The sequence below is a fragment of the Lithobates pipiens genome, unplaced genomic scaffold (assembly GCF_037356315.1).
Source record: "Lithobates pipiens isolate NorthernLeopardFrog02 unplaced genomic scaffold, aLitPip1_a1.2 Scaffold_357, whole genome shotgun sequence".
Taxonomy (NCBI): Eukaryota; Metazoa; Chordata; class Amphibia; order Anura; family Ranidae; genus Lithobates; species Lithobates pipiens.
In genome coordinates, this window is record NW_027507817.1 from 1,715 (window position 1) to 16,437 (window position 14,723).

Sequence of the window (14,723 nt, forward strand, 5' to 3'; positions counted from 1 at the left end):
CACAGCCTGTCGGCCACCGGGGAGCGCACAGCCTGTCGGTTGCTCTCTATGGGGGTCTGTCACACACAAGGCTGCAGATAACAAAGCTCTACATGGTAGAAAGGTTGTACCCGCATGACACATCCTCCCCGGCCATGCTGGGAGTTGTAGTCCCTCCTCACTCCCCACCCCGACCTCTCACCTGAGCCGCCGCCATGACAGACACTGAGAGACTCTGGCCCCGCCTACTCCCGTAGCGCCCAGTTCCGTCCAGCACCTGCCTGTGGGCGGGGCTCCATGCTCGATCATGTGACCAGCACGTCTGTCAGCTGCTCTCCCATCTCCACGGAAACGAAAAGACGCCGGATCAGGTGACCTCCTGTCGGCCATATTGGATGTGTGCAAGCGTAGTGCGGAGATTGGGAGTGAAGGGGCCGCCGCCATGTTGGATAAGGGCAATGAATGAGGTGAGTCGGTGGATGAGCCCCACATATCGTCTTATTCATTATAAGAAGCCAGCACCATCCAGACGTCACCTTTTTCCATGAACACAGCAGTCTCTTTCTCCCTTACATCTGATTGTAGGACCCCTCACAGTCTTCTGCTCACACCTCACATAGGAGAAGCCCTACCAGCTGAAATCTCATTTGCAGGTGGAGTGCCCCTTTAATTTCTGACCCCTTTCCCCCCTCCTAGGTGTCATGGCTCAGGATTCAGCTCCGTGTACGGTGAAAGCTCCGGTCCCGCTCCAGGTGGGGGATGGGAAGTCGGAGCTGGGCCGCCCCGGCATCTACGTCATCGACGTCACCCTCCAGAAACCTCAGACCGTCCAGGTAAGTCTCACCTGTGACTCCGCCTGGAATGGCGATTTTTAGAAATCTCCGGTGAAGCCGGCTCCGCACCAAAACTGATCTTCCAATTCTGGGTCCATGCCGGTGTGTCACCCCCTCCCCCGTCTCTCCCGCAGGAGATCTCCTTCAAGAATTCCTACACGGCCTTCCTGACGGTGAGGATCCAGCAGAGGAAGAAATCCGACCCCAAAAATAGAAGATGGCGGACGTGCGTCAGGGACCTGCGGCTGATGGCGAACCCCCACACCGAGGGCGGCTCCCAGGACTACGTCTCCCTCCACGCTCCCCAGGTGAGGGGGGCGGAGATCACAGGTCTGGGGGAGGGGGAGACCAGAGACCTTCCGTGTGCCCTAAAGTGGGACTCCGGATATAGTCCTTGTCCTGGTTTGAGTGTCAGAAGGGCAACAGCCCCTGAAGAAGAAGAGAATACATGACAATGGTGACATTGTTGCCTGCAGCCTAGGGGCATCTCTGACACCAGGGAGCTGGGTGACATTGTTGCCTGCAGTGTTTGGGCTGTCGCTCTCCTCCACTCATAAATGAAGGTATCAGGTGAGCTGGGTGACATTGTTGCCTGCAGCCTTGGAGTGGTCTCTTACACTAGAGAGCTGGGTAGTATCGTTGTCTGCAGTCGTGGTTTCCTCTCTGTCCTCCACATTTAAATTAAAGTGTCAGGTAAGCCGGGAGGCATTATTGCCCGCAGCCTTGGAGCTGTCTATGGCACCAGGGAGTTGGTTGACATTGTTGTCTGCAGCCTTGGGGCCGTTTCTGTCCTCCACTCATAAATTATGGTATCAGGTAAGTTGGGTAGCATTGTTGTCTGCAGTCTTGGGTAGGCCCCTGTCCTCCATATTTAAAAGAAGCTATCAGGTAATTGGGTGGTATTGTTACCGGCAGCCTTGTTGCCATCTCTGACACCAGGGAGCTGGGTGACATTGTTGCCTGCAGCCTAGGAGATGTCTCTGACACCAGGGAGCTGGGTGACATTGTTGCCTGCAGCCTAAGAGCCGTCTCTTGACACCAGGGAGCTGGGTGACATTGTTGCCTGCAGCCTTGTTTACGTCTCTGACACCAGGGAGCTGGGTGACATTGTTGCCTGCAGCCTTGTTTACGTCTCTGACACCAGGGAGCTGGGTGACATTGTTGCCTGCAGCCTTGGAGCCATCTCTGTCCTCTACATTTAAATGAAAGTATCAGGTAAGCCGGGTGGCATTATTGCCTGCAGCCTTGGTGCTGTCTATGGCACCAGGGAGCTGGGAGACATTATTGTCTGCAGCCTTAGGGTTGTCTCTGATACCAGGGTGCTGGCTAACAATGTTGCCTGCGGCCTTGGGGGGGGGGGGCATCTCTGTCCTTCACTCATAAATGAATGTATCAGGTGGGTTGGATGACGTTATCGTCTGCAGCCTTTGGGTATGTCCCTGTCTTCCACTTTTAAGGTGAGGCGTTAGGTAAGTTGTGTGATATTAGTGTCTGCAGACTTGGAACTGTCTCTGGCTTTAGGGAGCTGGGTTGTCTGCAGCATTGGGGCTGTCATCGCCCTCCATTTTTAAATGAAAGTATCGGGTAAGCCAGGTGGCATTATTGCCCGCAGACTTGGAGCCATCTCTGAAATCAGGGAGCTGGGTCATATTGTTGGCTACAGCCATGGGGTTGTGTCTGGCACCAGGGAGCTGGGTGGTATTGCTGGGTGGTATTGCTGGGTGATATTGCTGTCTGCAGCCTTTGGGCTGTGATGGATCAGAACCGCAATTGGGTTCAAATTGGATGTCTGCTGCTGTTTCTAATTATGTAGTGTAGCTGTGCATGCACGCCGGAAGTAATCACTCTGACTGCTCAGTTCAATCACTTTCTAATCTCTGTTTATTGCAGGGCAGTGCCCAACGTTTTATACGCAAAGAACAGTAGATTATAAGTCACTACTATGTAAATGTGGTCAGTCTAAAAGGTACATCGTATAGAAGGGAAATACACTTAGGTAGAAAAGGATGCTGTGCACCATCTGATTTTGCGTACTATCAACATTTTTGCGCTTTAATGTTGTGTACTATTGTGTTTTAGTTGCATTTGTGTTGTTTTTATATCTCCTGTACCACAGCTCATATTTTAACTGTCATTGTCTATTTCCTTTTTGATATCTATCATCAATAAAATTTGAATAATTTTAAATCCCATGTATTATTTTTATAGGGGGACGTTTCCCTTTTTTGAAAGGTACATCTTAGTGGCTGAAATACAAGAGGAATGCAGAAACTTGATGCTGGAAGCTTGGTTGTTGTTCTTTTTTACTTCCTCATAGCTCCAGTGCGGGGGCAGCAGGGTGTAGGCGCCATCTTTGGTTCCAAAGCAGAGCTGAGCTGTTTTACTATATAATGAATGAATGAAATACTTGTATAGCGCACAACGCAAACTAAATCGCCTCAAGGCGCTGTGACGAGCTTTGGTCATCAGCTAGAAGAGGAAGGTCTTGAGTTTTTTCCTAAAAGCCAGCACCTTTCAGGGGGGAGGGGGGTGCAGGTACCTGTACAGTACAGGTATCTGCACCCACTTCCGGGATAGCTCTCTGCGAAAAAGGGGCGTAGATCTATGCCCCTTTCCAAAAGTCCCCCGCTGCCTGCTGGGAAACACACGGATCCCAGAGGCAGCGGGTCCATCCTTATTGCGCAGCGCGACTCGCGCATGCGCAGTAGGGAACCGGGAAATGAAGCCGAAAGGCTCCACTTCCTGATTCCCACACCCAAGATGGCGGCGGCAGCACCCGAGAGACGATCGAGAGGGGTGCCGACATCGCGGGCGCGCTGGGCGGGTAAGTGTCCTTATTTTAAAAGTCAGCAGCTGCTGTATTTGTAGCTGCTGGCTTTTAAAAAAAAAAAAAAGACGGCGGAACTCCCGGCGGACTCCCGCTTTAATAATAAGTAAGTAGTTGCATAAAAACATGTATGCACATAAGAAAATAGGCATTTTTTATGATTATCATTATGTTCATTACATTCCTTCACAGGGCCATCTTGGTCCTCCCACTTATAAATGAATGTGTTCACTGAGGCTGTTCTCTCCCAACAGATGCTCTGCGCTACAGACCATGTCAGCTCCATCCGTCTCATCCTGCGCCAGCCATCCCCGGTCTGGACGACATTCACCATTGAAGATCTGCAGATCAATCCGTCCGGCCAACAGGTACAGGACGCTCCAGGTCTGCGAATGTTTGACTAATGTGGCTCCTCCCCCTTCCCCCGCCATGTTCCCGGTGGATGCATTTCACATCTCTTATGTCACTTCGGTTGTCTTGGGACTGTTCTGCATTCACTGACTTGAGGGTGTAGATCCAGCTGTTGCCTTCACCCTCCAAACTGCCCTAAGAATGTTGTCCTCATGTAATATCAGAGGGGTTTTTGTTTCATCTCCAGTCAAATCTAAAATGGTAATTGCAGGGAGATGGATCTGATTCCTTCTGACAGTATGCATTTTGAGCTCCATGCAGATGTAAAATGGTAAGTCCTTGGTGTAAAGCATTGGTACTCAACTGGATCAGCAGGACAGCCAATCAGATTGCATGCGGATCAGTATTAGTGTCTGAAATGTATTGTATCTAAAAATGCAAAAATATATTCAGTACAAATTGACGCCTTTGTTTGTCTGTATCATGACCGTGAGATGATGGCACACCTGATCTGTTTACAATTTTTTTTATTTTATTTTTTTTTGTCCTGCAGAGTCTTCAGAAAGGGTTTTCCTGGTGGCTGAATCATCTCCCCCCGAAGGAGCAACTCCGGAGCCTGAACAAGGTGAGCGCCTGCTGCCCAGCCTATTGTCAAATTAATGTGGTGCAATCTGTCACTGGCTGTGACAGCTGCCGATCACTGTACCGGGCCACTGCTGGTACCATGTGATTGCTGTGACCAATCACAGCAGATCACATGACAATTGTAGACAATAGATGGCTTCATTTCATGTCATTTATTGTGTACAATTTTGTGTTGTTAGCTGTGATTGGTCCCAGCGATCACATGGTACTGCCAGGGCCAATCGGAGCCCATCTGTACCATGTCTTTAGCTGTGGCTAATCACAGCAATACACACTGAATCAATGCAGAGTTACACCAAAATGTGGAAGCTTCACTTATCTGACTCCTCCCTCCCCTCCGGTGCCATGTCTGGCACCTTTCAGTGGGGGGGGGGAGTGGCTACCTGCCCCCCCCCACTTCTGGGAGATCGCGGCGTGATCACTCAGAAATTTGGCCCGCCTCTTCCTTCCCCATTCAGAAAGTGCAGCGCGCTATGCACATGTACAGTAGGGAACCAGCACCTGAGAGCCAATGGAAACGTTGGCTGGGGTGCCGACATCGCTGGATTCAAGGACAGGTAAGTGCCCTAATATTAAAAGTCAGCAGCTGCAGTATGACCCCTCCCCCTACGTTTCAATAAAGCACATTTTTTTACTCTGTATCAAAAGCCGTGGTTGATTCTTCCCTTTTTTTGCTTTCATGGGACTCCTTTGTCCCTAATTTTTCTATTGCTACAGTATGTGTAACTGCTGACTTTACATTTTTTGCCTGGGGGGGGGGGGGAGCGGAGCTCCTCTTTAATCAATTTAATTCAGTAAAAATGGTTGCTTGTAACAGAGAAATTCACTGGTGTAAGCAATCATAATGTCTAAAAAAACAAAAAAAACAATACTCGATCACTTTCAATGTTACAATGTTACTATGGTAACAATGTATTGCTCTGTTCACAGTGTGTTAAAAATAAATTGTAAAAAACACGAACAAAATGTAAAGGGGAAAAAAAAAAAACGTGATAATAAATTTACAATGTCAAAAAACTCGCCATGCCTCTTTTAGTAAATAAGTAATAAAGTGCAGCGATAAATAATGATGTGCAAATATACAAACAATTAAAGTGTAGGTGCAACACTAAGAATGTATCAAATATACAAGGATAATGACTTATACCTGCATAGACATAAATACATATATGAACATGTGCATAGTACAAACAAATTAATTCACAGTGTCCATCAATCTTAATTCAAAAGTGAAAAAACTTGATGGATCCACAATAAGTGCATAGAAAAGGGACAGTTCCAAGATGGTAGAAATGGATCTAGTCTGCATCTGTAAGGAAAAACCACCATGAAGAGAGTTCACCATCCACTGTGCAGCCACCACCAAACAAGATAATTAGGTACTCTTACCAAATCATGTGTACCCCCTGCCAGCGGCAAGGGGTAAAACAGGCGTGTAAACTGGGAAAGTAATCCCTTCACAGGAACCAACATGAGGGATAAACAGCAACTCCATCTCAGAGCCAAAGATGTTAGGCTCCACCAGTTATGAAAGAAAGAAGTCGCCACATAGCATAAAATATATATATGTTTTATTGAGTAAAGTAGAACACCTACATCAATATAGATGAATACAGGCACTGTAAAACAATGTGATCACAAGGATCTGTAGAAAGCGCAATAACATGGGGCTAGCGCGATAGGATGTGTCGCGGTTCGTCCTCTAAGACGTCATCTGTTACCTCCAGATGGCGTCTTGGAGGACGAAACATGCTGGGTCGTTTCGTGCTAGCCCCATGTAATTTGCACAGAGCAAATGTACATGCATTTTTACAGGACGAATAGCTGTGAAACCTGTTTTATAAATACACCCCCCAAGAGTCAGTACACAGAAAAGTGTGATTTTAGTTATAGAAGGAGCTAGGACGGTGCCACTTTCTGGCTTCATATTTGGTCTCCAGTAGTGCCCTCTATAGTTCCTGGCTGTGTCTCCTGCTCTCCATGGGGTTTCCCCACCCAACTCTGTGTGTTCTGATTGCTCCTGTTTAGGGATAGGGAGAGCCCTTCATATTGGCACAGCACAGGTTAGTTATGGATGGGGTGGACAATTGTTAGAACCCCTGTTGGGTTTTTTGTTTGACATCTGCATTCCATTGGGGAGATTTCCCTTCACTTCCTGTCCTGGTGACAACTGTAAATGTTTCCCTCCTCCAGACGACAGCCAACCAAAGAGACTGCTCTGCCCACCTTATGGGAAGGTGTGGGGGGGTTGAGTGGACAGCTGATGATATCCCAGTCAGTGTTGGGAAGATGTTAATTACTTGGCAAAGTTCCCTTTCTATGGGGAAAGACCATTGATGGAGGAGATTTCTCTGGACACTGGTGTATTTATTTTGTCTGATCTGGCTGGGACACCTAGGCACAAGGAAGCAGATTTGGGTTCTGATCGCCCTTTAATTGGTGGTATAGAGGTATGATGAGAGGTTAAATCTTCCCAGCAAGGACATTGGCAGCTATGTAAATATGATGGGGGGACTAACCCTTCCACTCTTCAACTCTTCAAAAAAGGTTGAAGAGTGAAAGAAAACTCAAGAACAGGTCTTTGAGATACTTTTTAAATTTTAAAATTTTTCCAGCAGCTATCAATCGCTGATATAACAGGTGTGGGTGGAGGGATGAAGGAATCTCTGTATAATGCGATGTTGGTAGTCTCTGCACCCAGCAGTGGATATCACATATATCTGACCTCCATGTCTTTTCATGTGCCAGGGCCTTCCTGATCCCAACCGCGTGTCCAGCGAACTGCAGCAGATGTGGGTGCTAACAGAAGTGATGCGGTCCAATCAGAACGCAGCGAGTGTCGGCAGGTTTGATGTGAGTGTCCGGGATATACATTTTTTTTATTACAGGGAAAATTCTGCTTCCTGCCCTTCTCCTTCCAGTGCTCTGTGCTCGCAGAGCTGAGTAACGGCCACACCCATCATTGCAGCTATGCCCCTCATCACAGACTGGCCCCTCATTAGACACAACCCTCACCTTAAGCATTCACACATTCATTTATTGCAGAGAAGGGAAAGGGGGGTGTCTGACCAGAGAGGGGTAATGTCAGATGTGGAAGGAGGGTGTTTGACCCTAGAGGGGGTGTGGCTGCAGACAACAAGGAGGTGGAGGCCAGACTATAATAATGGCAGTCATTAGCTCCCTGGTGCCCAACCTGTGGCCCGAGGGCCTCACGCGCCAATTTAGTATGCGATGTGTGGCCCTTGGACCCCAGCAGTCTGTAGTGGGAACATCAATTAGGGTAATAGCACTGATCCCTACTAGCCTCATGCAATATCTTCCCAGTTGCGTATTGTCTCGTGTCGCATATCCCCCACCAACAATGTATCCTGTCCTCAATCTCCGACCCTCATCCCCTCTAAGCCCCTGTACACACGGTCGGAGATTTCCACAACCAAATCTGTCGGATTTTGCCCGTCGGATTTTGCCCGTCGGATTTTGTCCGTCAGATCTTGTCCGAAACTGTTGCATAAACACGGTCGGACAAAGTTGGCAAAAATCTGATCTTTCAGAACGTGATGATGTAATTTCGTTACGACGGGACTACGTTCAGGCTAGTAGACAATAGCTTTGATGTAGGAATTTGATCTGAGCATGTGTGGCACTTGGTCCGATCAAAATTCTCTACACATGATCGGAGTAAGTACCGATCGGCCCAGTTGGTCGGGAAATATTTCCAACATGTTGGAAAATTGGGTCCGACGGATATTCCGACGGAATCAGTCCGATGCAGACCACACACAGTTGGATTATCCGACGACACGGTCCGATAGGACACATTCCGACGGATTCTCCGACCGTGTGTACAAGGGCTAATAGGTCTGCAGTCTGACAGTCCTCTCAAGCATTACATACTGTATATTGAACATTATGCATGGCCCTTTGGTGGTGTCAGGGGCCACATTTGAGGCCACCTTTAGCCCACAAGGTTAAAACCACTCCATTAGCTTCACATACAGTGGAAGTCTCTCTATAGATGGGAGTGTAACCTGCCAGAAGGGGGCCCATATCTTCTCTCCAGGGGCCCCTCTGCCCTGTGATATCAGTGGTAAAGTGGGGCCATCCAGCAAAGATAATGACAGATGTCAGAGCCATGGACAGCAAATCAAACTAGTCAGCAGGCACATATGCAGTTTGCTTCTGTCCTGGAGTCTTGTAATTCAGTGGGGGGAGCCTGTCACCATGTGGGTGCGTCTTTAACAACCAACCTCATTTGCAGGAACGGTTGGCTGGACATCCTGCAGCTGGGGAGCCTTTTTGGGGAACTCCATATCTTTCCTCCATCCGTGAGCAATAGTGGAGAAGTTGTAGATTGTGGACTTTGGATGTGCATCATGCCAGAGGCTTAATTAGAACATTTAGAGCCCCCCCCCCCACCCCCCTTTGATCTGAGCCCCAGACTTCCTGTTCTGGGAGGACATCCATGGACATCTCCGCAGAACTCTGCCTCCAGCATGCTCCCTAGGGCACGCATTCAGTGCGCTCTGTGACTGCTGTGTGCCAATCAAAGCGGCCCTTTACCAATGTGATCAGCTGATCACATGTAAACAAATTTCCCGGTTATCGGCATTCTTTTCCTCCCACCCTCTGTCTATGTGAGAAAAGAAGAGCCGTTAACCGGCAAGACTGTCTGTACATAGTGTACACTTTTAATCAGGGCACTGATCATCAGTGCAGCCACATCAGTGCTCATCAGTGCAGCCCCATCAGTGCTCATCAATGCCGCCTATCAGCGCTGCCTATCAGTGCCTCCACAGCCGGGATCGCTAATACAGCCCAGAACCTGCACTGACAGTTCCCGCTCTCTCCTCCCTCACACGGATGGGAGAAGAGAGATCGATCTGCTCCTTCTCCTCCTGCCCCTCTCCTACTGTGTGCACCACGGGAAGTGTGAAGCCCAGCAGCTGAATGATTCCCAACAACCTCACTGGAGCCCCCACGACAGTAGCGGAACGCCAGGGCCCCCAGTCGCAAGTGCGGCCTTTGCGACCCTGGTAGTTCTGCCACTGCAACACGCCCCCCAAAAATTCATACACTGGGCGTGGCTATCTCTGGAATAAAGCCTTGTTTGACATATAAATGTGATCCTTTTTTGTTTTGTCCAATTGCTGAATAAACCGCCCCATAGCAGAATTGTTGTGGGCATTCTCCGGGTCCCAGTGGCAGAAGTCATGTGACTGTGGGGGTCATCAGTGGTGGTATACACAGTGGGGGAGGTGTGCAGTGTCATAACTCTCCACAGTGAAATTAATCTCATTCCTCCTATTGTTCTCTCTCCAGGTGGATGGCTGCTATGACATCAATCTTCTGTCGTACACATGAGCGCTGCATAGTGTCCGGAATGGGAGGAGCCTCGGTGCAGGAACTGGCTGTCCGATTGGGATTGGATGGATGGATCTGAACCCCAGTGGGTCATAAGATTCAGACTGTGAGGACAATATTGTGAGATCATTTATTATTAATAAAGGGATCTTATACCATAGCAATGTCATCTGCCTGTCATTTCTTGTTATAAGTCAACATATCTGTCGGGAGTCATACATTCCACGTGAAAGGGAGACGACTTGTTGTGAGACAGTTCCACGCTCTATAGTATTTTCATCAGCGCTATAACATGGCTCCGCCATCTCTCGTACCTTCATCAGAGTTGTAAAATGGCTCTTCCCTCAATAGTACCTTCATCAGAGCTGTGACATGGCTCCGCCCTCTATAGTACCTTCATCAGAGCTGTGACATGGCTCTGCCCTCTATAGTACCTTCATCAGAGCTGTGACATGGATCCGCCCTCTATAGTACCTTCATCAGAGCTGTGACATGGATCCGCCCTCTATAGTACCTTCATCAGAGCTGTGACATGGATCCGCCCTCCATAGTACCTTCATCAGAGCTGTGACATGGCTCCGCCCTCCATAGTACCTTCATCAGAGCTGTGACATGGCTCCGCCCTCTATAGTACCTTCATCAGAGCTGTGACATGGCTCCGCCCTCTATAGTACCTTCATCAGAGCTGTGACATGGCTCCGCCCTCCATAGTACCTTCATCAGAGCTGTGACATGGATCCGCCCTCTATAGTACCTTCATCAGAGCTGTGACATGGATCCGCTCTCCATAGTACCTTCATCCGAGCTGTGACATGGCTCCGCCCTCCATAGTACCTTCATCAGAGCTGTGACACGGCTCTGCTCTCTATAGTACCTTCATCAGAGCTGTGACATGGCTCCGCCCTCTATAGTACCTTCATCAGAGCTGTGACACGGCTCTGCCCTTTATAGTACCTTCATCAGAGCTGTGACATGGCTCCGCCCTTTATAGTACCTTCATCAGAGCTGTGACACGGCTCCGCTCTCTATAGCACCTTCAGCAGAGCTGTGACATTGCTCCGCCCTCCATAGTACCTTCATCAGAGCTGTGACATGGCTCCACCCTCTATAGCACCTTCATCAGAGCTGTGACATGGCTCCACCCTTTATAGTACCTTCATCAGAGCTGTGACATGGCTCCGCCCTCTATAGCACCTTGATCAGAGCTGTGACATAGCTCCGCCCTCTATAGTACCTTCATCAGAGCTGTGACACGGCTCTGCCCTCTATAGTACCTTCATCAGAGCTGTGACACGGCTCCGCCCTTCATAGTACCTTCATCAGAGCTGTGACATGGCTCCACCCTCCATAGCACCTTCATCAGAGCTGTGACATGGCTCCACCCTCTATAGTACCTTCATCAGAGCTGTGACATGGCTCCGCCCTCCATAGTACCTTCATCCGAGCTGTGACATGGCTCTGCCCTCTATAGCACCTTGATCAGAGCTGTGACATAGCTCCGCCCTCTATAGTACCTTCATCAGAGCTGTGACACGGCTCCGCCCTTCATAGTACCTTCATCAGAGCTGTGACATGGCTCCGCCCTCTATAGTACCTTCATCAGAGCTGTGACATGGCTCTGCCCTTTATAGTACCTTCAGCAGAGCTGTGACATGGCTCCGCCCTCCATAGTACCTTCATCAGAGCTGGGTCTGGTGGTGGTTCTTATGATAATAGAATAAAGCAGAGGGTGGGTCATTCCGAAGTATCCTTATACATTGTGTCACCTCTGGAAGTGATTTACTAGAGCAGCTCTCTGCTCTTTGGCCCTCACTGGGAACATGCTGCATATGGCTGGCACATGGGGTTATAAATCCTCTTTGTGATGGTCCATCGCTCTCTGCCTTATGGGCAGCTCCAGGCAGACACCTACATGGGATGGTGTACCCATAGGCCGGTTTCCAATGCAGGCACCCAACAGGAACTGACTGCTGGGTAAACTGGACCTGCAATGGTAAGAGCTACTGTCTTAAAGGGTGAATCCACCTTACAGCCATATTTTAGCTTTATGTGAAGCCTAATGTGTGGAGTCAGCCCCTGGCTTTTTATATGCTTTTGATGTTCCAATAGTGAAAGCTCCCTGTCATAATTCCCATCTCTGCTCCTGCATACCTGGGAGTTCGGGGTTTTTCCGCCCCTATGGAATATTCCCACCCTCCCATTCTTCCCATTCCCACCCTCTTGAGTGTCCCTGCCCTCCTTCCTTGGGGTGTCCTCGCCAACCATGGGGTATCCCTATCCTCCTTGCAGTGTCCTTTTCCACAATTGGGTATCTCCTCGCTCCTTGGGGCGTTCCTGCCCACCATGGGGTATCCTCTCCCTTTTTGGGGTGTCCTTGTCCACTGTGATGTAGCTCCTCCCACCTTGGAGTGTCTCTGCCCACCATGGGGTATCTCCTCTTTCCTTGGGGTGTCTCTGCCCATCATGGGTTATCCCTACCAACCATGGGGTACCCCATCCTCCTTGGGGTGTCCCTGCCTACCGTGGGTTATCCCCTCCCTGCTTTGGATTTCCTTGCCCACTTTGAAGTATCCCCTCCCTCCTTGGGGGTGTCCTTTCCAACTGTGGGGTATCTCCACCTTCCTCTGAGTGTCCCTGTCCACCATGGCGCATCCTCATCCTTCTTGAAGTGTTTCCCTGCCCACCATGAGGTACCCCCTCCATCCTTGGGGTGTCCTTGCCAACCATGGGGTATCCCTATCCTCCTTGGGGTGTCCTTTGCCACCATGGGGTATCTCCTCACTCCTTGAGGTGTCTCTGTCCATCGTGGGGTATTCATCCTTCTTTGTGGTGTCCCAGCCCACCATGGGGTATCCCCTCCCTTCTTGGGGTGTCCTTGTCCACTGTGATGTATCTCCTCCTTCCTTGGGGTGTCTCTGCCCATCATGGAGTATCCCTACCAACCATGGGGTACCCCACCCTCCTTGGAATGTTTCTGTCTACCATGGGTTATCCCCTCCCTCCTTGGGGTGTCTCTGCCCATCATGGGGTATTCATTCCTCCTTTGGGTGTCCCTTCCCACCATGGGGCATCCCCTCCCTTCTTGTGGTGTCTCTGCTCATCATGGGGTATTCATTCCACCATGGCGTGTCCCTACCCACCATGGGGTATCCCCTCCCTTCTTGGGATGTCCTTGCCCACTTTGAAGTATATCCCCTCCCTCTTTGGGGTGTCCTTGCCAACTGTGGGGTATCTCCACCTTCCTCTGAGTGCCCCTGTCCACCATGGCGCATCCTCATCCTTCTTGAGGTGTTTCCCTGCCCACCATGAAGTATCCCCTCCATCTTTGGGGTGTCATTGCCCATCATGTTGTATCCCTACCAACCATGGGGTACCCCGCCCTCCTTATGGTTGTCCCTACAAACCTTTGGCTATTCCCTCCTTCCTCCCGGTGTCCCTATGGGGTATGCTCACCCTCTTTGGGGTGTCTCTGCCCACCATGGTGGTAGCCTCTTCCTCACCATAGATGTAATGAAAGATCAAAGCCAATCAGCTCTCCCTTGCATAGTGCTGCCAGCCTAACACAGGAAGCATGCTTACAGGAGGAGGCGCCTGCACTGTTCTGATCCTTCTATAATCACAGGCTGGGGGGCGGGGAGGTGACACAATTGTATTTCTTAAATTGCATTTCAAAGCAAAACTTTTTTTTTTGTGTGTTAGGTGGAGCAGGAAGATCGGTCCTCCAGTACAGGAAGTGTCAGGAAACCCAAAAGGTTTTGGTTGTCACCTTAGAGGAGAAATAGAGGATCGTGTAATTGGGGACACCTCTTCGGGGTGACTTCCCGTTGTGCCTCTTGGACAGTCAGGAAGTAAAGGGAAATCTCTACAATGGAGATCCTCTTAAAGGTTTTCTTATCCTTTCCCAAAAAGATGTCCATTTTAAAAGTGAATACCAATGAGGGACAAATGAGGAGGAAAGAGGGACAGAGGGACATTGTTCTAAATCAGGGACAGTCCCTCCAAATCGGGGACAGTTGCACACCTCCCAACTTTTTTGAGATGGGAATGAGGGACACCTACTAGCAAATGTGTGTAGGCGCAGGACACGCCCCCCCCACCACACCCCCTTAAAGGAGACTTAACCAAAAAAAAGGTTAATTAAATCCATATGGGACTTTTTTTTACCACTAGTATTGCTTTATATTGGCTTTTACAATTTACAAATGCAGCAATTTAAAAAATCGGATGAAAGGTTTAGCGCTGGGAAACACTTTTTGATAGATAAAACATGCATTTTATATACATCTATAGAGATCTGACCAAAACGAGGGACAAATGAGGAGGAAAGAGGGACAGAGGGACATTGCTCCAAATCAGGGACAGTTGCACGCTTCACAACTTTTTTGAGATGGGAATGAGGGACACCTACCAGTAAAAGTATGCAGGTATAGGACACGCCCTCCTGCCACGCCCCCCTTAAAGGAGAATTGTACAGACAAACAAGATTGGTGAAACTCACAAGTGCTTTTTTTTTTTTACCACTACTGTTCCTTTATATTGGCTTCTGGAATCTACAAATGCAGCAATTTAGAAATCGAATGAAGGATTTAAAGCTGGAAAACACTTTTTGATAGATAAAACATGCATTTTATATAAATCTATAGAGATCAGACCAAAATGAGGGACAAATGAGGTGGAATAAGGGACAGAGGGACATTGCTCCAAATCAGGGACAGTTCAGTTTGGGG

At 49.0% G+C, this 14,723-nt stretch overlaps 1 protein-coding gene across 2 annotated transcripts; it reads left to right on the plus strand.

The window, feature by feature from the left end:
- The first annotated feature begins 333 nt into the window (after nucleotides 1-333).
- On the plus strand, nucleotides 334-10,156 carry NICN1 (nicolin 1, tubulin polyglutamylase complex subunit). 2 transcript variants are annotated; one of them, XM_077466627.1, is made up of 7 exons: nucleotides 334-446; nucleotides 676-812; nucleotides 947-1,120; nucleotides 3,894-4,007; nucleotides 4,544-4,615; nucleotides 7,384-7,488; nucleotides 9,955-10,156. In XM_077466627.1, exons 2-7 carry the CDS (start codon nucleotides 681-683, stop codon nucleotides 9,994-9,996), a joined length of 639 nt encoding a protein of 212 aa, XP_077322753.1. In that variant the 5' UTR covers nucleotides 334-446; nucleotides 676-680; the 3' UTR covers nucleotides 9,997-10,156. The 2 variants fall into 2 exon arrangements, with proteins under 2 accessions (XP_077322753.1, XP_077322752.1); XM_077466626.1 differs by lacking the exon at nucleotides 334-446 and having other exon boundaries at nucleotides 488-812.
- The last annotated feature ends 4,567 nt before the right edge of the window (nucleotides 10,157-14,723 follow it).